The sequence below is a fragment of the Drosophila bipectinata genome, chromosome 2R (assembly GCF_030179905.1).
Source record: "Drosophila bipectinata strain 14024-0381.07 chromosome 2R, DbipHiC1v2, whole genome shotgun sequence".
In the NCBI taxonomy this organism is placed as follows: Eukaryota; Metazoa; Arthropoda; class Insecta; order Diptera; family Drosophilidae; genus Drosophila; species Drosophila bipectinata.
This window is the reverse complement of record NC_091737.1, coordinates 16,747,237-16,771,159: the sequence shown is the minus strand read 5'-3', so window position 1 is coordinate 16,771,159 and position 23,923 is coordinate 16,747,237. Positions and strand designations below refer to the sequence as shown.

At 45.0% G+C, this 23,923-nt stretch overlaps 11 protein-coding genes across 17 annotated transcripts in view; 3 read left to right on the top strand and 8 right to left on the bottom strand.

The window, feature by feature from the left end:
• The first annotated feature begins 9 nt into the window (after positions 1 to 9).
• Positions 10 to 785, top strand: Obp50a (Odorant-binding protein 50a). Its single transcript, XM_017238557.3, has 3 exons — positions 10 to 222; positions 276 to 359; positions 420 to 785. Exons 1-3 carry the CDS (start codon positions 130 to 132, stop codon positions 783 to 785), a joined length of 543 nt encoding a protein of 180 aa, XP_017094046.2. The 5' UTR covers positions 10 to 129.
• A 27-nt stretch (positions 786 to 812) lies between these two features.
• Positions 813 to 2,045, bottom strand: LOC108123369 (uncharacterized). The gene is made up of 4 exons (XM_017238492.3): positions 1,774 to 2,045; positions 1,597 to 1,713; positions 1,153 to 1,538; positions 813 to 1,095 (listed from the first exon to the last, which is right to left on the bottom strand). The coding sequence occupies exons 1-4, from the start codon at positions 1,867 to 1,869 to the stop codon at positions 813 to 815; spliced, it is 882 nt and encodes a 293-aa protein (XP_017093981.2). The 5' UTR covers positions 1,870 to 2,045.
• Positions 2,046 to 2,050: 5 nt separating this feature from the next.
• On the bottom strand, positions 2,051 to 3,138 carry LOC108123434 (uncharacterized). Its single transcript, XM_017238558.3, has 5 exons — positions 3,009 to 3,138; positions 2,839 to 2,952; positions 2,443 to 2,681; positions 2,280 to 2,390; positions 2,051 to 2,222 (listed from the first exon to the last, which is right to left on the bottom strand). The coding sequence occupies exons 1-5, from the start codon at positions 3,108 to 3,110 to the stop codon at positions 2,051 to 2,053; spliced, it is 738 nt and encodes a 245-aa protein (XP_017094047.2). The 5' UTR covers positions 3,111 to 3,138.
• Positions 3,139 to 3,279: 141 nt separating this feature from the next.
• Positions 3,280 to 4,498, bottom strand: LOC108123618 (uncharacterized). 2 transcript variants are annotated; one of them, XM_017238867.3, is made up of 5 exons: positions 4,210 to 4,498; positions 4,032 to 4,148; positions 3,688 to 3,878; positions 3,519 to 3,629; positions 3,280 to 3,461 (listed from the first exon to the last, which is right to left on the bottom strand). In XM_017238867.3, exons 1-5 carry the CDS (start codon positions 4,315 to 4,317, stop codon positions 3,281 to 3,283), a joined length of 708 nt encoding a protein of 235 aa, XP_017094356.2. In that variant the 5' UTR covers positions 4,318 to 4,498; the 3' UTR covers position 3,280. The 2 variants fall into 2 exon arrangements, with proteins under 2 accessions (XP_017094356.2, XP_070134793.1); XM_070278692.1 differs by having other exon boundaries at positions 4,217 to 4,310.
• Positions 4,499 to 4,513: 15 nt separating this feature from the next.
• Positions 4,514 to 5,632, bottom strand: LOC108123619 (uncharacterized). The gene is made up of 5 exons (XM_017238868.3): positions 5,442 to 5,632; positions 5,269 to 5,385; positions 5,032 to 5,216; positions 4,867 to 4,977; positions 4,514 to 4,721 (listed from the first exon to the last, which is right to left on the bottom strand). Exons 1-5 carry the CDS (start codon positions 5,529 to 5,531, stop codon positions 4,538 to 4,540), a joined length of 687 nt encoding a protein of 228 aa, XP_017094357.2. The 5' UTR covers positions 5,532 to 5,632; the 3' UTR covers positions 4,514 to 4,537.
• Positions 5,633 to 5,738: 106 nt separating this feature from the next.
• On the bottom strand, positions 5,739 to 8,164 carry Tfb1 (transcription factor B1). The gene is made up of 6 exons (XM_017238866.3): positions 8,030 to 8,164; positions 7,713 to 7,953; positions 7,311 to 7,649; positions 6,283 to 7,251; positions 6,054 to 6,229; positions 5,739 to 5,993 (listed from the first exon to the last, which is right to left on the bottom strand). The coding sequence occupies exons 2-6, from the start codon at positions 7,864 to 7,866 to the stop codon at positions 5,868 to 5,870; spliced, it is 1,764 nt and encodes a 587-aa protein (XP_017094355.1). The 5' UTR covers positions 7,867 to 7,953; positions 8,030 to 8,164; the 3' UTR covers positions 5,739 to 5,867.
• Positions 8,165 to 8,316: 152 nt separating this feature from the next.
• Arc2 (Activity-regulated cytoskeleton associated protein 2) lies at positions 8,317 to 9,086 on the bottom strand. The gene has a single exon (XM_017238549.3). The coding sequence runs from the start codon at positions 8,961 to 8,963 to the stop codon at positions 8,379 to 8,381; it is 585 nt and encodes a 194-aa protein (XP_017094038.2). The 5' UTR covers positions 8,964 to 9,086; the 3' UTR covers positions 8,317 to 8,378.
• An 803-nt stretch (positions 9,087 to 9,889) lies between these two features.
• Arc1 (Activity-regulated cytoskeleton associated protein 1) lies at positions 9,890 to 12,399 on the top strand. The gene has a single exon (XM_017238833.3). The coding sequence runs from the start codon at positions 10,021 to 10,023 to the stop codon at positions 10,777 to 10,779; it is 759 nt and encodes a 252-aa protein (XP_017094322.2). The 5' UTR covers positions 9,890 to 10,020; the 3' UTR covers positions 10,780 to 12,399.
• Positions 12,400 to 12,834: 435 nt separating this feature from the next.
• Positions 12,835 to 14,631, top strand: LOC108123587 (uncharacterized). Its single transcript, XM_017238827.3, has 2 exons — positions 12,835 to 13,259; positions 13,406 to 14,631. The coding sequence occupies exons 1-2, from the start codon at positions 13,200 to 13,202 to the stop codon at positions 14,213 to 14,215; spliced, it is 870 nt and encodes a 289-aa protein (XP_017094316.2). The 5' UTR covers positions 12,835 to 13,199; the 3' UTR covers positions 14,216 to 14,631.
• A 65-nt stretch (positions 14,632 to 14,696) lies between these two features.
• LOC108123586 (spermatogenesis-associated protein 20) lies at positions 14,697 to 17,656 on the bottom strand. The gene is made up of 6 exons (XM_070278373.1): positions 17,560 to 17,656; positions 17,325 to 17,497; positions 17,139 to 17,261; positions 15,614 to 17,080; positions 15,352 to 15,557; positions 14,697 to 15,291 (listed from the first exon to the last, which is right to left on the bottom strand). The coding sequence occupies exons 2-6, from the start codon at positions 17,456 to 17,458 to the stop codon at positions 14,828 to 14,830; spliced, it is 2,394 nt and encodes a 797-aa protein (XP_070134474.1). The 5' UTR covers positions 17,459 to 17,497; positions 17,560 to 17,656; the 3' UTR covers positions 14,697 to 14,827.
• A 225-nt stretch (positions 17,657 to 17,881) lies between these two features.
• The window catches only part of Shrm (shroom), a 41,905-nt gene continuing 35,863 nt past the window's right edge, over positions 17,882 to 23,923 (bottom strand). For 4 of the 6 annotated variants that reach the window (XM_070278039.1, XM_017238656.3, XM_017238658.3 and 1 more), the window contains 3 exons: positions 18,901 to 20,317; positions 18,577 to 18,834; positions 17,882 to 18,516 (listed from right to left, as the gene is read on the bottom strand). In XM_070278039.1, coding sequence (XP_070134140.1) covers positions 18,253 to 18,516; positions 18,577 to 18,834; positions 18,901 to 20,317 — 1,939 coding nt within the window. In that variant the 3' untranslated portion in view covers positions 17,882 to 18,252. Of the gene's footprint in view, positions 18,517 to 18,576; positions 18,835 to 18,900; positions 20,318 to 20,407; positions 20,562 to 23,923 lie in introns of those variants that run through there. The other 2 variants (XM_070278042.1, XM_070278041.1) reach the window with 2 other exon arrangements.

Here is a 23,923-nt window from a genome sequence, read left to right as displayed (position 1 = left end):
GCTCAGCCAAGCTTGGGGCTTAAGTGGGTTAATTTGTAATCTGTAACATACCAACTACACACTGCTGGTGACATGCAATATGCTAGGTTTTGGTAAAAGTTTGTTCATTTGGCAGTAAAAGGTCGAACCATGTACATGGGGCGTATACTTCTTGTGTGCTTACTGGGATACACAGTCTCCGTTGAGGCGGCAAAATGTAAGGCAGCTCCCAAATCTGTCCAGGTGAGTCATTGAAGTATTCCCAATACATATATTCCCAGTATAATCCCTCACAGAATGTACACATCTGCTGTTCAGCTCCCATGCCCAACTGGGGAGTTTACAATCGAGAATGTGCCGCGTCAGGATCGCAGGCTAGTGTATGTTGCCAGAAAGGGTATTTTCCTACCAAAAGTATTATTACATGTACCTTCTTTTAGTGTCGACTTTCCTGCATTTTCAATGTGAGCTCAGCTCTGCAGGGAACCTCCCTGATTCATGCCAAAATTCGACCCATGTTGGAACGAGCTTTCACCAGCGATGTAACCATTGACATATACGAGTCAAACTTCGCCAAATGCTCGGCGGTGGTCAGGAGCAAGTACCAGGAACTGGGCCAAGTAAGTCGACAGAGTAATGCCTGCGATAGACACGCCCTCTTCTACAGCCTCTGCGCCTACGCCCGCTTGATATTCACCTGCCCAGAGAAAATGTGGCAGCGCAGTAATCGAATGTGCCAGGAGGCTAAATCGTATGCCAAAAACTGCCCCTGGCCAGCTCTAAAAATGTTCATGAGAAATACCTAGATAAATACCTACCTAATTTTCACATTTTCACTGTAATTTACTTTTATTTTCCTTATAGCGGGCAATTGGTTGCGTGATCAAATCAAGAACACTGTGTTGACATTCTAGTTTGTAATTACCGCAGCGGCCCTTGATTCCATCCAACTCGGCAGTGTAATATCGCTGGGGTAGGGCCTCGTAACGAGAGCTACTGGGACTAAACATTATATGGACCATGCTGCCCAGAACGCCATTGAGATCCCCCAAACTATAGCTGTTGGTCTCGCAGATTAATCGGAGAAGGCAACGATCGCCAGTACCTAAGCCATGCCTGTAAAATAGAGGATTCTAAAGATCTAATTCGCTTGTTTAAAAAGTATTTACTCACATTTCAAAGCGATGGCTTAGTATATTGTAGAATTTGGTACGCGACAGCAGAGATCTCTTCTCCATGCTCCTTGCCACTGGATCCCCCATGCCATCGAGCGGGAATCCTTGAAAGAAGTCCTTGTAATCTTCATCCTCCTCGTCCTCTGGTGGTGGCTTTGGTTTTGGCTTTGGCTTATGTTTATGTTTGCGTTTATGTTTCTGTTTTTGGGGCTTTCCCGCTGAACCTGGTTTTGGCTTAGTCTTCTTTTTCTTCTTACCATGATGATGTTTGTGCTTGTGTTTATGTCCAGGATCATCATAGTAGTCGTCGTAAACAAAGTCATCGAACTGTTGGTGATCAAGGTGGTCACTAATTGAGCCATCATCGGTACCATTTCCATTGCGCTGAAGAATAACATGCATTTTATAAAATTATTACAGACCATAACTTCCAAAAACTTACTAAGTAGGGTGGTTTCTTCTTCCAAGACCTGGGAAGTTCATACTCGGCTTCGAAATTATAGGACAGGAAGACCTCTTTCCTTGGCAGATCCAAGGGCAAAGCAATGGCCACAAAAAGCTGTCATGAATAAAGGAATATTCTTAGATATCAGATAAAAGATATAAGAAATAAACTCACTGCAGATGCACCGCCTGTGTTCCACACAAACTTGGCTTGAAGCCGCTGAAATAAACCCAAAACAAAAAGGACTAGGAGGCTGCGAAAACCATCCATTTTGTCCAACTGCCCTCATTCGACTGAAGTAAGAGACAAGAGCTACCAAAGTAAAAATCTTTTCTTTCTACCCGTTAGTGATGATCCAATTAAGAACTTCTATTTTCTAGCAGCGAAAGTTGCTAATTATCGAGGTGGTAAGAAAAGCAGGCCAGACGGGTTGTTCTGAATATGAGAAAGCCTACATTTTATTTTGTTCAATGTGGTTAAGAATGGCTTCAAAGGGTTCTGATACAAGTTCAAGAAGACTTTCGCCACAACCGGGTTCATAAAAGTGGCAATGATCGTTCCAGCCATCATGTTCTGCTTGGTAATAGCGTAAAGGTAGATTCTCCGATTCCGAAGTGCTGGGACTATAGTAAAAACAAAACTATAAAGCCTGTAGATATTTAATATAACTTTTTGAGTACCTCAGTAGCACGTGCACAATGCTGCCTAATACGCCATTAAATTCATCCAGCTGCGCAGCACTAGTCTCACAAATTAAACGAAGTAAACACGACTCGCCTTGGAAACCGCTCCTTTAAGATATTATTATTAGTTTTAAGATTATTTTTTACTTCAGAAGCCCACCTTTTGAGTTTGTCAATAAAAATTCGATATATATTAGTTCGAGTAAGCAGCGATCGAATTTTTCTTGCATTTCTGGGCGTTTCTGTGGGTTTGGCCTCTTCCTCCTGGTCCTGTTCTTGATAGGGCTCCTGCTCGGTGCAATTTTGGCAACCGCCAGATAATTTTCGTGATGACTCCTCATCGGTTTCTGCATCTGCATCCGTATCTACAACTTCTTCCGATTCAATGGGACCATTTTGCTGGAATAACAACCAACTAGTGAATAATCACAAAAACAAATACTGATGGTCGCTGTTTGCATTTATTTGGATCTGTTAATTGTTCCATGAAAGGTGTGTTAATAGTCCACACTTTATAGAATTTTATAGCCGCAAACAAACCAAGAATGGAACTTACAAATATTGTCCATTTCTCCCACTTCTCGGGTAAATTGTAGTTGGCCTCAAAATTATAAGAAACGAATACATTGCGGTGGGGCAACTCCAAGGGTACAGCAATAGCGGCAAAGATCTAAGATTTATATTATCTTGAAGTACTTTATTAGCTTTAATATTTTATTCACTTACACCATGGGTACTGGCGGGAGTGAAGGCTACAAATGGATTGGCCACATCCAAGTAGATTGTCAAAAGGATAAAAAGCCCACAAAAGCCTGGATTGGAAAGCATTTTTTACGACCGCCACGCACTAGAGATCACCACGATGTTCGGGAAGCAACTGAAAAAGCAATTGATGTTCAGTACTCGCTACAAGTGCGTGGCACCTTTCAAGTGAATGCTAATTACATCAGTAAACCCCCCAGAGAAAAAGACTCTTTTGATCTACTTGGTACTCCAGTTTATTTTTTTCTGCGACGACTTATTATATTGCTAAGCGCCTGTTCCAGTGGCACAGAAATCAAGTCCAAGGGGCTCTCTGGACATTTTTTGGTATAAGCTAGACAACTCTGATGTTTCAGGCCATCCCACTCGGCCTCATAATACTCATTAGGTAAGTACTCGTCTTTGGAGCTGCTTGGACTGAAATTTAATCATTTTACAATTATTATTTAGGTATAGCCTTTTCCAGAACATTACCTGAATATAATGTGCACTAGGCTGCCCAAAAACCCATTCACCTCTCCCAGTTGCGATGAGTTTGTTTCACAAATCAAGCGTAGAAGGCAAGCTTCGCCAGGAAAGCCAGATCTTTAGGGTTATAGACGTATTATTATTAACATTAAGATAAACAGGGTGAATAATGTACCTTCTTAATTTATCCTTTATCATGGCATAGAACACAGTGCGGCTCATTAATGTCAGAGCTCGTTTTTCACGGGAAGAGGATGCTTTTGAGGAATCATTTGTAGTATTTCCCTTCAGTTTCCAATCTACGCCATTCGCATCACGTCCTGTCGTGGGATACGTGAGATAGCTGTCCTCGAAATCTTGACCCATCTTAAAATTATCAGAGAAAAAAGCAAATTAGAAAAAATCTATTTCAGATTATCACACCCATTTTAACAAGCACTGTTCAAACTGCAACCTCTGCAAGAGGAAAGCAGCCATAAAACAAATAACTCAAGACACAAACTCATTCCAAGAACATACCAAAATCGGAGGATACTTGTAAACATGCTCTGGCTGATAGTAATTGAACTCGTAATTGTACGATAAAAATACGTTCCGATGAGGTAAACTAATGGGCACCGATATGGCCATGAAGATCTGCGAAACAAAAAGCATTCTTATAGTCACGCGGCTCACAAGCACTTGAGATCAAAATTACCCCGTACTCGGAGTTTGTAGTAAAGAGCAGGGCAGACTTAACAATACTCCAGTTTATTACTATGGCACATATTCTAAGCCAGGGGATACACTTTGACTGCTTAAACATTCTACTATAATTTACAAATAATTTTTAAAGTATCCAATTTCCGATGCTCAACTGACAATGGGAGCGTTTCGATACCAACTGCTGGCTATATTTTAACAAAAGCAGGCAAGAAAGGTGCGTATCTAAGAAGCTGTTAATTAAACCAAAGAATTGAAAATCTGGGTCGGCCCGAATTGGTTTAATGCAGTTCAAACTGTAAGCGCCTGACCGACCATCCAGTTTATTGTCTTCCATTTCGTTGGTCCAGTACTTCCCGTAGAATATCGTCCAACGGCCTTGAGATCAGATCCAAAACATTCTCTTTACATTGGCTGGCATACCGTGAGCAATCGCCATACTGCCGGCCATCCCACTCGGCTTGGTAGTATTCTTTGGCCAGGTTCTCGTCACTCGAGCTGCTCGGCCTGCAAAACCAGAAGAGGAAACCCCTGTTAAGATCGTGGTGCTAAAAATATCTTTCGCTTTTATTGGTTAGCGCCCGAGGAGCTTTCATAATCATCATCACTGGCTTCTTGTTTCTGGTTGGTTGTGAAAAGCTTTGATACTTACGTGAAGATGATATGCACTATGTTTCCTAAGAGTCCATTAACTTCGCCAAGCGTCGAGGCATTTGTTTCGCAAATTAGACGTAGGAGGCAAGGCTCATCCGGATAACCAGTTCTGGAAGAAAAGCTGATAAGTAAAAATATAGCGGAAAATATTTTATTATCTCACCTTTTTAATTTATCCTTCAGCATGATATAAAAGTTTGTTCTGCTCATGGCAGGTAAAGCCCGTTGGGGCCGCAGCTTTTCGGTGTTTTTAGAATCATCTGAAGAAAAGGATCTACTGCTGCTTGAAGCTCCTTCACCTCCAGTGGTACTGTAGGTAAGATAACTGTCCTCGAAGTCTTCTCCCATCTGGAACAGTTTGTTAAGAACAAACTACCAGTTGTTTTTTCAGTTCACTCACCAAAATCGGAGGATATTTGTATATATGCTCGGGCTGATAATAGTTGAACTCATAACTGAAGGAAAGGAAGACATTGCGATTCTTTAAGGAAAGCGGCATTGCAATGGCCATGAAAATCTATTGTAGAGAAGGATCTTCATTATATGCATATTAATTGACATTTAAATATTTACACCAAACTCGGAATTTGTGTTAAATATCAAGGTGGCTCGCACAAAAGACAAGCTTAGGAAAAGAATCCAAAAAGGACTTTGAACGTCCATCTTTTATTGTATAATTCTGATTTTTGTTTCGCGACTAAGATGACCAAACCAACTAAAGCGCTAAGCGCTCAAGATTACAACCTTTATAGAATCGCTGGCTCTGCTAATTGGATACCTTCAATATGAACTAAAATTAACCGCAACATGACACGCTCCCCTAAAATAACCGCAGTCACGACTCCAAAAATAGACATAGAAACACAGGCCTATATACCAAGTTGCAAATAGTGTTTTATTCCAATGCGTACCGCATACGATTATGAGTTACTTCTAGTCTATTATAATGGTTCTTGAGGTGTGTGGCAGACGCTCCAGCTCTCCTTCATTGAGCGTTTGCTATCTACTGTTTCGCAGTTTGCGCTCCTTCCATGTATTAAACTTGGTATTAGCAGTACGCAGTAGCTTATTCATATGCTGGGTTAGCGAAGAGCGCAGCGGAGACAGCTCATGCATAGCACGGTTCTGTAAAATCAGGAATATGTAAATAATAGTCTAGGAGGCGCGTTACTTATTAGGTCCCACCTCAAAGGGCACTAGTTTGGCCTGTTTAAAGCGATGCAGGGTCTCGTGCATGCGCTGCAACTTAGCCTCCAGTTCATCAGAGGTGGGTGGAAAGCAACTCCAAAAGTGCTTCAGTAATTCCGATAGTGACAGATACAAGTGGCGCAGCTCGCGCTGGAAATCGTCAGGCACCAGTTCTATCAAAGAAGAGTGTAATGAGTGAGGCAAAAACGATTCCTCAAAAACTTACGACCCGCTGATTGCTCCTGGAAGCCCCGCATCATAGAACCACCGGGACTTAGTTCTCCAAGAGCATTCACAGCCGCCTTGGAACAAATCACACTCCTTTGCACGCTACGATTCAGCCAAGACTCCGAGTTACGCACCAGTTTGTACTGCACTTCCTCTAGGCTTTCGGAATCGTATAGAGGATCATATATGCTGTTCTGGACGGGGCCGTTCAAATAGCGCTCCACCTTGGACAGCTCAAACTGTTTGGACTTGGTATTAGTTTCCAAGGGCTTGCCATCCTCACCCAATTCCGTCACCGGATCACCCAGATCCTCGTAATGTATCTTCTCAATCAGTCGTTGCTTTTTGATCTGTGGCTCATCTTTGTCTGCCTGATCCGAGGAACTATTAGAGGTCGAAGCACTGGCGGAGGCCTTTCCATTGACACCGTTTGTATATGCGGACTGCGAGACAGGTCCGTTGGCATTATTGGTGCCGTTAGTCATGGCAGAGGGTCCAGTGTTCACATTGGCACATGTCTTGAGCACCATAATGGAATGCTGATTGAAACGCTTAATCATATTCTGGTGCACAATGTTTCCACTGTTCACCACGTTGCGATCCCCGGACACACTGCCGAATCCTTCCTCCAATGGGACATCCTCGAACTTTTTGAGATCCAACAGCGGATCACCGGCGCCTTGTTGCACGGCTGCTTTTAAAGCCTGGTCGTCAATCTTGCCGCACTCAGTGAAAATATCCTTTGTTCCGGCAGTTAGACGATCGCGGTGGAAATAGTGTGACTGAAAGAATTTGGTCCAGAACTCGGCCTCAGGCATCTTGTTGGGTACGTTTTCACTGTGCTTGCGCTTTACGGCGGGATAAGTCTTGAAAATGCAATGTATCACGTCGGAGGTAAGATTGTATTTGAGTCCGTTGCAGCCGTCTGTTTGAGGCTTGATGTCCGCCAGAAAAGCGCCGGAAACACCTTTTTTTGAAGAGTATTGATGAAAAAATATTTCTTGTAATTTAAGGTTTTCTACTTACCGATTTCTTGGGTCTTTCCCATCTTTTTTAAAGCATGATGCTTGGCGTGCGTAGCCCAAAATTCGTCGCTAGTAATTACCTTTGTTATCACAAGGTCCTTGTACATCTGCAGGAGATTGGGATTTTCCACGAGGATGCGGTTTTTATCCTCCAGATCCTTATCAACCTTCCTTTTGAAATTGGGCAACAATTGTTGCAACAATTCCTTAACTTTGTCCCTGTCGGCGAACATGGCCGCTTGGCCTTGACGATTAACAAAGTGGAAGGTGGATGTGTTCCCATCGTGCAGCACAACCTGCAGCTGAATCTTGGGTTTTCCCTCCGGAGAGATCTTCTGGGCTGCAGAGTGAAAAAATAAAGAATAAAGACTAAACCAAACAACCGAGATGAATGCAAACAAACTTTTAATATCCGCATAGCGGTGGGAGACCGTCACGGTATCTCGGTGCTCAGCCATCCAGGCCAAACGCTCGTTCATCACATAGAGCGTTCCGTCCCCCTTTTTGTATCGCACTTCGCCCATCTGGAGCAGGACATCCTCGCTGCTGGTAGTCATCTTGTCCTACACGTCCGCGCTGCTTCCTCACATCAGAGGCCTAGGAAAGTAAAATCGTCCTCGCAGTCGCCAGCAGGGGCCCGCCACCTAAAAGAACAGGAAAGGCGGTCGAAACCATTGAAATCCACGCCAATTTTACAAAATTGTAAAAATTTTCACAGACCTCTGTGCAAGAATATGAAATCCAGAGCGGAGTGACCGCACAATGAAAGTCACGGAATATACTATATTCGATAAATTCACAAAAATACTAAATGTAGGAAAAAATACCGTTAACTTAGTGGCAACTCTATCATTTTGGCAACAAGTTGAAATTGTTGAATATTCAAAAACTTTTTTTTTTAATTACCTACAGCCCAAGAACTTGGGTTTCCCTAAACAGTATGAAATTAAAAATGGCAGGTAGTAACTATGTTTTAATGTCTTTAAATAAATAGTTTAATAATGTCATTCATTTAACAAGTTTACAAAATATTAAGTAATATATTTATTTCTATTAACTAATTTTACATTTAATGCTTCGTTCGCTCCACGGTTCTGCCACGATCAAGTAGCTCCCTAAAGGTCTTTATTTCATGCCGTGGAATGCTTTCCCGGTACTTGGGTTGCAACAGTCCATATATAAAGTCCAGCTCAGTCTCCTCGTCATGTCGTCCCTCCGGCAACTTGGCCAGCAGAGCCCGTTGCTTGCAAATGAAGGAATCGATCACCTCGCCGTGTACCTGCTTAGTCTCGAATATCTCCATGTACAGCTGGTACGACGGTTTGGTGGGTGAGAAATGGTCACGCAGCAGCTGCATGGCATCCTCCCACGTCCTGGCATCGCGACGGACACCCTTCCACCACATCACAGCAATGTTGTTGAACAGCAAGGGCAGGCCCTTCAAGGCATCTTTGTCACTGATGCCCTCCACCTCCTTGTAGGTTTCCACAGCATTGATAAACTCGTCCACGGCATCGTGATCCCGTTGGCCACTGAACCGAACCGGGCAGTTACTGAAGCTGCCCTTCGACACCGGTTCCTCTTCTTTGATCGGGGCCAGGGCCCGGATGGTCTCTATGAGTATCCGAAACTGTTCATCGGACATCTGAGTCATTGTGTCAACTGTTTATGTTTTGATTCTTGAAAATAATAAACAAACGCCGGAAATATATTCGCCGACACAAACAGTTGGCCGACGTTTACACAAAAAGGGGAGCCGGTCGAATGGCAAAAGTTTATGCACGCTCAGCAGTTTCGTTGTGAAATCGGAATTCTCTCTGTTGGAAAGCTTTTTCGAATATTCGTCGCTCCAACGCTAGTTTTTTTTTATAATTTAGGGAGAGATGTTTAAATGAGAACGTTCTTATGGACGGGGGTTTACCAATTCTATTATAATAGTACATTAGACTCACATTAATATTATTGAAACTTATAAACAATATAACTCCGATAATTCCTATCTTGTGTATGTACATACTTAAGTATTAAAACCTATTAATCTATTTTAAATCATAGATCTAAAAGAGCATAAATTTAAGAATTCTTAGAACTACATTTTTATGATGAAAAAAAAACAAGTTTTATGAGGTCATCAGCATGAATGATACTCTGACAAATAAACAAATAAGCAACAAACTATTTAATCTGGGCTACCAAACAATCATTAAATTCCAAAATACTTTGGATGTTGACTCATCATTAATGACTCTGCCCTATGAATTTCGCATGCTATTGTAATTGCAATAAAACTATAGAAACATTTTTTTTTATAAAAGTAAAACGCCCCTAACATTTTTCCAAGACCTTGAAATACTTTTCCTACTAAATGGGGTGGCAAGAATCGTTAAAATCATATTCATTATCAGTGTCGGTTGATAATTTTTGTGTTTGTTACCGGCTTTTACTATTTTGTTGCTATTCGATTGCAGGAGTGATTCACCCAAACGCGTTCTCTTTGGGGCTGGCTCTCTCATTTTCGCTCAGCTTTTTCGATAATCGATTTCACAACGTCGGGGTATATAAATGGATCCCCGACTGGGGACCCAACCAGTCCACGACAAAACGGCAGCATTCGCTACAACTGGCTTTGCCCGCCTCAAAGCAACTCACAAAGTTTTACAAACTAACAACGTGTTACCACCGTCTACCTAATCCCGTTTCCAACCTCAAAGATGGCACAACCCATCCAGATGACCAACGAACAGTTAAAGGCACTGATCGAAGCAGTCCGTATCAGCGCCGCCGGAGCAGCAGCAGCCGCTGGAGGAGCTGAAAATCCCATCGCTACGGCAAAGGGCAGCTTCTCCGCCTGCCAGCACAAATTTGGCGGAGCCCGCGACTACGATGAGGTGGAAGAGTTCATTACGAACATAGTGACCTACAAGGAGCTAGAGAACATCACTGACGAGAATGCCCTCAAGGGGCTCTCGCTCCTTTTCTACGGACTGGCCTCTATCTGGTGGCAGGGCGTTCGCAAGGAGGCAAACACCTGGAACGACGCCATTGGGCTCATCCGTGAGCACTTCTCGCCCACAAAGCCCGCCTACCAGGTCTACATGGAGTTCTTCCAGACCAAGCAAGAAGATCACGATCCCATTGATACCTTTGTGGTGCACAAGCGGGCCCTTCTGGCCCAGCTTCCCAACGGACGCCACGACGAGGAGACCGAGCTGGATCTGCTTTACGGGCTTCTCAACATTAAATACCGTAAGCACATTGCCCGCACGTCCGTTCAGACCTTCAAGGATCTGCTCGAGCAGGGCAGGGTCATCGAGCACAATAACCAGGAGGATACGGATCTTGCCAATTCGAAGAACGTCCGAGGCAGCCGTCGCACCACCCGCTGTACATACTGCAACTTCCGGGGTCATACTTACGAGAACTGCCGCAAGCGTGCCCAGAAGCGGCAGGAGGAGAACAATGAAGAATAGACGACATCATCAAAAATCTGGAGGGAGAGCAGCGAAAACCAAATTACATCATCGGTGGCTCTCACTTCAAAAAACACTTCTCAGAACTTTTCGCGGCCACACCCGCCGTCAACGTCAGCGAGAGCCCAACTGGAGGATGAGCGAGCAAGATGAGGAACCAAATCGACAGCAACAGCAACACCAAAAGTCACGGCAGCAACGTCTGCCGCATCCGTCGAAGATTCCACAACAAGACTGCAAACTTAATCTCCACACACTCACTGGCGAATGGCGTGCCGGTAAGCAGCGGTTAGCGTCTGCCCACAAATCAAATCCCACGCCGTTTCCGTCAATAGCTTCCAGTGGAAACGGCTTCACCCAAAATCACTTTCACGCCGCCATGCGGCTATCCTTGGCAAAGAACGCCAACATTTGCGCTCACAATTTTTAAAATTGTATTTTTGAATTGAATTTTACAAGAACAAGCAATGTGCCCGAGATCTGCTGACCAGGGGACGGTTGAGGATCAAGGATTTCGTCCAAAAGTTTGGAGCATCTTGACGGCGGAGTGTGAAATTTATGGGACACAAGACGGATCGTTTATCCAAGGCGAAAGCTTAGGGTAATCGCATCTATCTTTGCCTGCAAATTTCCATTTCTGCCGTTAGGACTCCGAATGGATGTTTCTTGATCCCCAATCGTCCCCAAGGTCCAGCAGTTCTCAAAACCGCCGCCTCCACTTTGTGCCGTTCAGCGGAAGGTCAACGATTAAAAGGCAACTGAATTTGATAATTTTTGCATTCTAACCAATGCTGAGATCATCCTGTTCGTTGCCGTAATACTGTCGTTGAGTTTTCCGACTGATTCTGGTCCTTTTTGAAGGCAGCAAAAAACCCCCCGTCCGGTGATCGCCCTCTTAGATCCTTTTGCACGTGACATTGACAGCCCCAAAGGGCTGGAACATCCATTTTCATGTTTGGGGCCTCGGTCTTGAACTGTTTTTGGGGGTTCGGAACCCTTTGAAATGTCTCTGGTGCGAGTGGAGCTACAGGGGGCGTGAACTGGGCAAAAACTAAATTTCCTACGGAAATTTAAAAACCAACCAACCAATTTTTGACTTTGTCAAAATATTTCGAAACACACGGCACTACGATGGCTCCCGAAACGCCATCCGTGCGGTTGGCACGTCAAATTGTCCCATTCGGGATCACGGGTGTTGGGCTGTACTCATTTTCACCCCTGCGATCCCGCGACAAGCTTGAGGCACGCCAAAAACCATCACAAACCAACACAACTACAACGGGCTGGTCGTCGTCGAGGTCGAGCCCCTCCAGCCGACAGCGACTCACCCGCCCCTTTGTTAAATTTGGCCTTCTGCGCAGAACAAATAGGCGCGAGTGTCATCAATCTGTCTATTCGAAGCTACATACATTGAAGAATGGTGGCCCTGGCTGAACTTGCGATGTGCGCCATCAACTGGAGCTTTGGCCACAAGCACCCCACAAGTTTGGCCCGCATACTCCACTGAAAAGAAAAAAAAAATGTGGGGGCCTATGAGTGACCTCAGAAGGCTGGATTAGACAAAACAAACAATTTAAACAAGACTGAATCCAAATAAAACCATCAACTCAAAACCTAAAATTCCAGTGTTTTTATCCTTCTTTTTTGTGGGACAGGAAACTAATAACAAAATCATTGATTTTTCCCGAATTTTGGGAAGGGAACCGAATTGTTGACAGAAAATCTTGGATCTTTTTATTCCAAACTTAATCCTTGAGCGGAATTCCTCAACCAATTTGTAGTTCGATTCTCAGCCATTCTGCATAAAAACATCCAATTTTTCCAATTTTTGTGGACTCTTTGTGAAATCTCGGATATTCATATATGTTTATAGTATCTTTTACTTGAAATATTTTTCAGGTTGTTTCTCTCTCCCCCAGAAATAACTTTTTTTTATGGATGTTCATATGCATTACCAATTTTTTCTTCACAAAGAAATATATATCTGAGCAAACAGGCCTTGATATATCTTTTAGGACCTTCAGTAAAATTATCTGATATTCAATATTAGTAAAAGTAGCTTAACCCTACAGAACGGATTTATTTACAAACATTAAGAATATATCTACATATCTATAGATAGCTGCGGAAGTAGAAGCGTTACCGGACTGCAGTTTTTTTTTTATATTTACAATACCATCAAGTTTTTAGTTTTTTACCAAAGAAACCGCAAATAATCAGGGTATATAATAGATTCAAAATTGGTTAGATTCTTAAAATGTTTTACTATATATATTTTTTATGAATTATTTCTAAAACAACTGAAAAGTATTAAGTTTAAACCAAAGCTGTAAAGTATTGCGTTAGGCCGTTATTTCAGAATTGACGATCTGGCAGCACTGGCTGCAAATAATAATATTTCCTAATCAATACCTGAACTGATGCCCAAAATACACCGTTTGAGCGACAGACAATACATGGAGCTCGATGGCCTTTTTCAGGTAAGTCGGGTGACCATAGTTCTGATACAATTTGGATGCTTACATCTCTGTTTGTACGGTTTTCTTTTCGCCTCGTCGCCACTCCACCCACTCGAAAAATTTTTGGCCCCAAAAAAAAAAAACAACACACCCACATACGCACGTAGACGATGGACATGCCCACCAGCCATGATTCGGAGACGGATCTGGAGTCTGACTCGGCATTGTCTCTATGCCGCCTGAACCGCTACAACGTCACCAACCTGTATGATGAGTCGGTTGGTGGGGGGGGAGCAGTGGCGAATCCGGGGTCTGGTCGCCAGCGCTGCTACACAATGCCCCACGTGCCGCCACCAGCGCCGCCCTCCACGCCCACTTTATTGACGAGCTGCAGTAATGGTAGTAGCAACAGCAACGGAAACTGCAGTTCCTCCACCGTCTCCGTATCCATTTCGCCCACCTGCTCGGCCAGCGGCAATCCGCATCCGTTGGAAAGTCCACTCAACCACTTCATTAAAAGCGCCAGGAACTTGCGTCGAGAATCGCGTAGATGCGTAGATTCGGAGCTTTCTAAGCTATTCAACGTAGTGTCCATCACAAACCAGCTGACGACGATCAAGAATCGCACCAACTCCGGCTCCAATACCATTTCCTGCTCCGACCGTGGAATACTTAACGCATCGCGTACCATATCGAAGCTCAATGGGGCGACGGCTACCAAGATCTTCAAGATCCACCGCGACCCTAAAGAGTTTCTGCGTGAGACGGACGAGGATTCAGTATCAGCGCCGGAGTACGACGAGGAGGAGGAGGATACGCGTATTCGCTACTACCGGCGAACGCGTTATTCTCGCCATTTCAAATCGCGGTTGGCGCGAAAATGTAGCAGGAAGTTTGCCCGCTTCGAACACCATGAGCGCATGGAGACCATCGTTGACAGCTTCGACTTCATGAGCGTTAACGATGCTGACACCTGAGAGGCGGATCTGGATACGAACCAAGATCATTTCAAGAATGGTATAGCTTGGTAGATGGGTCGGCCAACCAATGTGATGAATGTGAATTTCAACTAATTATTTTTATTACTACAAACTACTATTATTACGATTATAATTACCGATATTTGAGCTGTTCTCTCCATACGTTTAGTTTCCTTCTATGCCGATTGCCGTGGCGTCCGAGAGTCGTCGCCACCATTCTGTCCCGTCCGATAAGATTGGGTGTCGGTTCTCGGAAGCAGCGCAGGGCTTGCATTTAGTTTAGAGCTTAGTTTTACGTGTCTACGCCTCTGGGGCGGAGCAGGTGCAGCCGACCACCGACTGGTTGTTTGCTCCACAAACAGAACGATTCCAATAAATGCACAAATCGTGTTGTATTCGAGATGAGAGATTAATTGATTGTTTATTATTGTGGCTATGTATTCCATTTGTTGGAAAATACAAGTAACGGAACGGAAAAGTCTTTATATCGGTCTTTATTTATCTTACGCGTATATACAAGTTCCATGAACAACTATACTATGCTTTGGAAGCCAAAACAATAACATAACGTTTAGAAAGCCTTAATCTATTTCGAGTAATCTCAGGCATTCACACCCGTTCCGTGAAGAAGTTTGCCATAAGGTTCTGCTCTAGCTGTGCCGGATCGGTTACGGGCATCCGACAGACGCGATCGTGACATATGTAAACGGTGGTCTTTCCATTCACCATCTTGAACTTTTTTTGCACTCTTTGATTACTCGCGTCGTCCGGATGCTGGGGATCTACGTGCAGAATAATCATGCCCGGTATATAAAACTTGCGACAGATCTCAACGAAGCGCTTAGTGTCATCCGAATCGGGTCCAACCACGGCTACCAGGTCCAAGCCGTTCTCGTGGAGCAGCAATGCCGAAAGCATTTCGGGAAGCGCATGTCCAAAGGGAGCTACGTCGGCAAAAAAGTTCAGCAGCTTTCCCACACGCTGCAGATAGGCATCTTCGTCGTAATAGTGGGACAACAGGGTGAGATTTCTTGCGGATACGCTGTTGCCACAGGGCTCGGCCCCATCGTGGTCTAATGAAAGTCGAGACAGTGAGAAGGCATATTGTATATCTATATTCTATATATACATACCATCTTTCAGCCGCACAATCACATTCGGGGAGTCTAGCTTTGAAAAGAAATAAGCTCCGTTTTGCTCGTCCCAAAAGAGTTTGTCCTGAGTTTCTTGCAGCTCCTTGGCCCAATGCAAGGCGCTAAGGTCCAGCGAAGCCTTATAATAATCTAGTAAGCCCTTGATAAGAAAGGCGTAGTCATCCAGAAATCCTTCAATTTCAGATCTGAAAATAAAAAAGTTAATTTATAAAATAATAAAAACTAAAAGTATTGGACGTACTCGTTCTTTTCCAGCATTGGATCTCCAACAGCCACACCATAGCAGGATCGTAGAAGTAGCTTTCGCTCCGAGTCATACATTTCCTTCCGCAGAAATTCCAAAAGATCTTTAGCCGTTTGCATATATTGCTGCCTCTTGGCGGTACCACAATTTGCCAGCTTCGACAGACCAGACAGGACGAGACCATTCCAGGCGCAAATGATCTTGGTGTCCAAATGGGGCCGGGGTCGCTGATCCCGTAAAACATGCAAAATATCATTAGCTGTATTCAGTACCTTCTCCAGAGGCTCTGCCTCCAAGTTAAAGTTTGAGCATGTCTCCTCATCGGAACCCTTTACGATGAGAATGTTCTTGCCGGTGAGGTGGCCATGTGGATCACTGTAGGTGGGCACATTGCCATTCGGTTTTAAGCCGTAATGAAAGGAATAAATCTCGAATGCTCGTTCGGGCGATACCCCCTCGAAACGGTCAGCTTGATGCTTGAAAGCAGCTTGTATCTCTTTCCAGGTCCAGGCGTAGAAAGCGCCCTCAACTTTAACTGTATCCTTATGCGTTGGCAACGAGTCTGCATCCTCACCAGCATAGAACCCGCCCAGCGGATGCCGCAGATCCTTAACCAAATACTTATAGATATTATCAGCATAGCCCAAGAAGGTTTCGCTTCTAGTTAGCTTGTAGGCGTTCGCATAGGCGGCCATTAGCTGGCCTTGGTCGTACAGCATCTTCTCGAAGTGCACATTATGCCAGTCACGGGTGGTGGCATATCGGGCAAAGCCACCAAATATGTGGTCATTAATTCCGCCCCTGCCAATGTGGTCCAACGTCTGCAGCACCATGTCCAGCACATCAACATCCTTAGTGACAAGATATCCATGAAACAAAAAGTTAAGGCGTGGCACCTCCGGAAACTTAGGCTCCGAGCCGAATCCCCCGTGGGTCTGATCGAAGCGCTGCTTGTGTACTGTGATGGCTTCAGATAGTTTTGCTTCGGCACTTCCCGGCTCAAAAGCAGCTTCTGGCACAGCCTCTGCAGATTGATTTTTCTTCAAAGCTTCTACCAAGGTGGATCCCGCTTCGATTAACGCATCCTTATCTGTTTGCCACTTCTTGGCAATGCTTTGGAGCACAGTGTTAAACGCAGGCATCCCGTAGCGTGTTTTCGGCGGAAAGTAGGTGCCAGCCACCAGAGGAGCCAGGTCCGGAGTCAACCACACGCTCATTGGCCAACCACCGCTTCCCTTGCTCATCAGTAGAAACTGCATGTAAACCTTGTCGATGTCCGGACGCTCTTCACGGTCTACCTTAATATTCACAAAGTGTTCGTTCATGATGGCAGCTGTTTCGGGACTCTCGAAGGATTCATGTTCCATTACATGGCACCAATGGCAAGTGGAGTAGCCGACGGATAGGAAGATTAGCTTGTTCTCTCGGCGTGCCTTCTCGAAGGCTTCTTCGGACCATGGATACCTGCAGGGATTTCTTATCGATCAATAAATTTGCCAGATGAATTTAATCCAATACTCACCAATCCACCGGATTGTAGGCATGCTGAAGAAGGTAGGGAGACTTGGAGGAAAGCAATCGATTGCCCTGCTTGGGAGCTTGCGCGTCAACTTCGCCTCCAGTGGCCATGCCCCTGAAATCGTGCCTGAGCATTGAATTGTTATCTTTGAGATACGTAACTTTCAGATATGTTGACGTCGTAACTTACTTGTTTAGACTACGGGAGAGTAACGTGGGCGCGAGCAACTTCCGTTCCACAGCTTTTGACGGATTTCCCTGAGGTGTCTGGGCCTTTGTCAGAGTGCTTCGTATCCAGGGAAGCAGAGCTCTGGCCCTAAACATATCAGACCAATGAATTTATCAGCGCCTTTGTCTGGTATTCTGTTGGGCAATACCAATGTAAATAAATCTGCAACGTGTGCAAGTGTTGCGACCTGGGTCACCTATTGTTTTTTTCTTAATATTGTTTTGCATATCGTTAGTAACAGCACCAGGGCTGCAGAAAAATGTTGCCGCATTAACAAACACTGCCACAACCCCGTGGCGTTTTCCAACACTTATCAAGGCCTTGCCAGCTTGAAGTTATTTTAAAGCTTTTGTTTAAATCCCACTTTGTATTTTAAAATAAAAATTATTAAAAATCTTTTTTTAAAGAAGAAAACGTTGAAAGAAGTTCTATAAGGTGTTTCTATCAAAGATAGAATTGTTAAATATTTTCTATTTGAAACTTCCTAAGGAAAACACACATTGGCGGGACTTTAGACATTTTTAAATTTGTATAGTTTTATTAATGCATATAGTTTATCTTTGTTTTGATAATTATAAAGAAAGTGCTTACACCTATGCGGCCGATACATAAAATAATTATCCTACAAGCTAATTGAAAATCACAAATCAACATAAAATATTTTATACATTATAGTGTGGGTGTGGTAATTAAGCACATCGTTTTAAACTAATACACATTGCGGACTGAACTGGCCGATCCTACGCGATCTATTTGATCCCCTTGATCCTCGCGATCCTCTCGAGTGGCTCTCAACTTGTAGTTGACAGCAGGGAGGGGAGGAGTCACACATCCAGTTGAATCGGCCGCATCTGAAGTCGGCTTGGCCATTCATCCTCTATGGGCCAAGTTAACAATCGCTTTGGACTAGCGCGTCACTGAGGGCGCCCAGCTGCTCCTCGCTGCTCTTGATCCTCTCGGCCAGATCACGTGCATCGGCAATCAGTTTGGCCTTCATGTTGATGAAGTAATCGTAGTCGGCGCACAAATCGGCGCTGAGGTGTTTGCCGAGCAGGCCGGCAATGCTGCTTCCTCGTCGGTCGATGTCTGATTTCAGGCGTTGCGCCTCCTCCAGCTGCTCATACAGGCGATCCCGCTTGGCTTCCAGTGCGCCCTGGGAATTAGTTTTGTATTAGATCAATATTGTTCAATGGGATAATAGTTATAAGCTCACCTTTTCCTGCTGGCGCGCTTCCAGACTGCTCTCGGTTTGGGCCAAACGCTCGGAAAGGGACAGCAGCAGACTGGTGATGTGACCCACGTCGTCGACGTAGGTGCGGAACTTGGACGCCTCGCTGGGTCGCACTTTTTCTGCCAACTTGGCGAACAGGTCCTGGCCCAGTCTATCATTGGCCGATGACTCCTCGCCTATAGTCGCCTGCTCTCGCTTCAGGGAGCCAATTTTTTGGTTCAGCTGTTGGATCAACTCATCCTAAAAGAGGAAAACAAAGTTTAAGTTAAAGGCTTATAATTAAAATATACTTATGAGAATACTAACCAGCTTTTGCTTGATTAAATTCGCTCCCTCGCCACTGGTCTCCCCGAGCTGCAGCTCCACACTGACCACCTTGACCTCCGTCGTTGTCGTTATGGATTTCATCCGCATCAAGGTCGAGGTGCCCACGTCCCGCTTCGCCAGTCGTAGCGGCACATCCGGATTGTACAGATTACTCACGTACTGAGAGATGGGCTTACAGCTCTTTGGTGTGAGGATGTCCACAAGCTTATCGCCCGCCGCCAAGAGCTTCACCAGCTCTCGGCTCATGTGCTCGTAGTCCAGTTCGATGGGTTGCCGCTGACGGGGCTGTAGGGTTGTCCGGGTTTGTTGCTCTTCGCGTGCCGCTTCCAGGTCGGTGTCTCGGTCCTCCAGCTCGTCCGTCTGGCATGCCATGTCCGTTGTGCTTGGCTTGGGGTTCACTATGAGCACCAGTTCGCTGCGCTGCATCAATTGCAGAGACTCGATTTCGGGTTCCGGGGTTTCAGGAGATTCCTCTTCAAAAGTGGGCTGCATTGGTGGACTGGTGGGTGGCAGTGGCGGTGTCGGCAGTGGTGATTCGGCAGTCGGGCTGGTTATCCTATAGGCTCCTGCACCCACTCCTCCGCCTCCTAGCAAGGGAGGGCTACTAATATGCGTCGACATCAGCTGGGACTGCAGTTGGGTGATCTTCTCGATATTCTCCCTCAAAGATTCCTGTCGGTTCATCGGTGGCTTGGATGGTGGTGCTGGGGGTGCTCCTGTCAGAGTGGTGCTAATCACCTCCGCACGGAAAATGTGCGGATTGATTGTGCACTCCAGCGAGCTGTTGCTCAGACTGCAGTCCGAGTGCGAGGAGGCCGGCGAGAGGCGTGGCGGTGTAGGCGAGCCGGTGGGCGTGGGTGTGGCCGGCAGCGGCAGTAGCACCTCCTCCAGCGTCGTCTCCAGCTCGTGGGCGACTTGTTTGAGATCCACATGGGACTGGGACATCGTTGGACTGTTCACCATATTCGTCTGCTTAACATCGTACGACTGAGATCTCGTGTATTGTGGATTCTGCACCGACTTGGCACCCGGCTTCCCATAGCCCTGGCTCAAGACCGGCGTGGAGTAGCGCTGCCCGACGCCGTAATAGGGGGGCGTGGCACTGGTGGGCGAGTTGCCGGACAAATTGTTGTTGGAGCCATAGCGCAGGGTCACGTTGGCGTCGCCGTTCGGCGATCCTGGCTGCACCTTCGGCTGCTGTTGCAGTTTGACGCCCAGCGGCAGGACATCCGGCAGATTGCTGGGCAATTTTCCGGTCACCCCGTAGCTGGGTTTCGTGTGCGCCACCAGGTCCTCGTTGGAGGTCAGGGTGAGTTTGTAAATGCCATGATCGGGATCAGTATTGTTCAGTTTTTCGAGACTCTGGCGCGGCAAATACGAGGCCTTGGAATTCGATCTGAAAAAAATAAAAAGCATAAATTAGTTAAAGGGACTAAAAATAGTATCAAATTAACTAAAAAACTTGTATATAAAAAAAGTTACGAACCCATACTTTAGAGGTGTCATTTCTTAAACCAATATTTTCACAGGTGTTGGCCTGGCTAGTTGGATTCAAAGAAAATACCAACTGATTTCAAGCCACAAATTCTTGATTCAGGTTTCACTTTTTTCTGATAATTTTCTAGAGCTTTGTTGATATTTTTAAAACAAGCTATGATTACAAAACCCCTGATTGTCTGAAAGACAAATATTTATTCAAGTTTCACAGATTTTTCGCTCAAGAACATCATAGAGGTAGGGTGTGGATTGGGTTGGGTCTTGAATTAAAATAAAGAAACTACCAGGGTAGGGCCTGTTTTCTAGCCAAAAATGTCAGCCAAACTAGGGTCATCCGTGGGGGTCATCAGAGGCAGTAGCTGCCACGATTTGGCGGAAAAGAGTGCTACTGCAACGGAAAGACAACGAGCGACACGTCTCATTAATGCAAATGCCCGGCCATAATCTGGACAGATGCTAATTGAATCCTCGGCGGGCTGGGCCAAAGCCAGTGAACTCCCGATGCAATCTTTATATTTCAGTTTTTTTTTTTTTTTGGTCACCCAAGCACCCACATAATGCAATATGATGGCGAAAGCGTTAAGAGACGATCGTTGAAAAATTATTCTGTGCACGACCCGCGGAGACGACAGTTTTGTGTTAAGTTAAGCTGATTTCCAAGACCCGGCTCACAAAAAGGCGGAATAAAAACGAAAGTGAAATGTTTACAGTGCAATTATAAAGAGTTTTATGTTTCAGCCTGGTTGTCAGCCGAAAAAAAAAAGCTAAAAGCTGAAGCCAGAGTCAGAGAGCTCCATTTTAGTGTGCAAAGCGTATGACGGCTACGTCCGCTTCCCTCCTGACAACTTTCAAAAGTGCTAAACTAATTTGTTATGTTTTTGTGGGCATACAATATCCATCTTCACTTTTTTTGTTTTTGGGGTTTTTGTATTTTAATATAAAAGCTTTTCGCTTTTCGCGGATTCAGTTCGGCTTGGCCACCCCCAGTTCACGCTGTTGCCAAAATCTTTATTGTTTCTGCATTACATATACGAGTATGCTTTTAAAGATGTTCATATGGCATCTGAAGAAAGCCCGGAGCCGTCGAAGAAATGTTGTCGCATTTGCATAAATTAAGAGCGGCAGTAGGGCGGGGGGGGAAAGCATTATTTTTTTTTTTTTGGGTCTGACTTACATCACAGCTATGTAGCTACTAGCTAGACAAAACAGCTGTTGCTGCATGTATCTGTATCTTCAGAGTTGCAGATGTATCTGCGGCGGCAGCTGTAGCTGGCTAGTTAACATTTGCATAAGCAGGCCTTTTGTCTAGTTTATCCCCTCCCCTCCCCCTCGCCGCACATTTGATAATGGCCAGCTCTTCTTCTTCACTTTCTTTGTATGGAAAGATAGAGGCAGAGAGATAGAGAAAGAAAGAGACCACTTTTTTTCGCCTTTCTTAATCACTTCCGTTCGCTCGCTCGCCTGTTGGGTAAGATGAGGCAGGTCTGTTGCCAATTTGGCCAAGACAAAAGCCTCAAACGGTTGCATTAGCATAGATTTGCATATCTGGACGATGACATCACATAAGAGTTAATTAAAAGGAGATCTAACGTGAAGCTAGAACACGCGGCTAGGCGGACAATTACAGCTTGTTTGCACACAAGCTGCTATCTCATGGTTACCGATCTTGTAATCTTGTGGCAACAACATAGATAAGGCCTTGGAACAACCAGTACTTGTAATCTCCCCTCAGAATTCCTCTTCCAAATCCCCGACATAAGCTTATTATACAGCCACACGCCCTCGACACCCCGAAGACAGCAAATGTAACAGCTTTATTGTGATTCACAGATCAAAAATACCTTTATTTTTTTTTTTCGCAGACCGCTAATATTGTATAATTCCCAATAATACTACGCGCCGGCCCGAAAAGACAATGACACAAAAATAAAGACAGTCGGGCCGAAAGAAAGGGCCAAAAGAAATGTTCGGACACTGGCTAAATACATTTCCATACAATTAACGCATATTTTATTTATTTATTTGACTATTATTAAGCCGAGCGGGGCGTTCCATTTGGTTATGTGATGCAAATTATGAATAGCAACAGAGTGCCAGGGGGAAAAAAATTGATAAATTGCTCCGTGTTGCATAAGTGGCAGTGGCAATATCAAAAATAACCGTTAGGTATTGGGCCAAAAATAGTTTGTTGGCGGATTAGAGGGTCAAGTTGGCCGCCACCCGCCCTCGTATTTTCGATTTTACTTTATATATCTTAAGAAGCTCTAGTTTTGCCATAGTTTGGGGGCCAGTTTGGTTGGCTGAGTGGGTTCAGTGGCACCATTAGTGGTGGTTTTGGGTGGTGCCTTGGTCAGTGGCCCCTGCGTGGCGCATTGCGTATGCAACAAGCAACTAGCAACCAGCAACTGCAACATCCATTGGAAGTGCAACTACTAGCTGCAAACTGCTGGCGCCGTCGTTGCACTATAATTTTTGATCAGCAATATAACGAGCTGTTTGTGGTTGTTGCTGCCGTTTTCAGCTGCTGGCTGGTTGGCTGGCTTGCTGACTAGTTTTCGTTGATAGTAAAAGTATTTTATTTAAATATGCCGACAACGACAACAACGACAACGCTGGCGACGCATGGAAATCACGTTTTTAACATCTCGTCTTAACATTGAGCCGAAAAAAAAGGCGAACAAATGTTGTGTTGCTGCTGCTGCCTCGGCTGCTGTTGCTTATGTTGTATGGCTGTTGTTGGTGCGCTTGTTGTTGAAAACATAAACATCTCACAAGCTCTGCCGAAACCGAGACCGAAACCTGAAAACGGGTTTTGTCAGCACCGCACCGCATCGCACACATTTTCACTTGCCGCAAAATGACGTCAAGTCAACATAAAAACAAAAGCAGAAAAAAAAAGCCAGAAACAGATGGCCATCAGCGCAGTTGGCTTTCTTTGATCTCGGGGAGACTTTCCAGGGAGGTGAACACTGCAGCCAGAACAAATCGCTGGCCAGAGCTACAGTGACTTTTTGTCCAAAGACATAGCCACGCATGATCGTCCATCAAACTATGCCATAAATTTCTCTTGGAAAACTCCAACTCCAACAGCAACATCATCAGCAACATCAGCCAACAGCAACAGTTAAAAGAAAAGAAAAGTTCTCTCTCTTTAAGAGGCCGGTTAAATAGTGGTACTGGAGATTGGAATCTGGGGGCTGTGGAAACATTACTTCTAACCTTCTGCCGACAGAGAGTGGGAATCCCACAATCGCTGCTTGAGATTCTCCCCCATCCACCTTGCAACCTAAATACGAATCGAAAACTTTTCCTCTCGAGTAATTCCACTGCTCACTGTTCATCTGCCTCGCGATCGGACTTCAATTGTCTGCTTTCTGGTTTCTTGTTTTCTTTTCTAATGCTGCAGCAACGGCTACTGGTGGCGATGTTGCTACTGGGCCTGGTCTGGGCCTGCGCCTGGGCATGATTGCTGCCTGCCAGCCGCTCAGCAATAATTATGATCCAT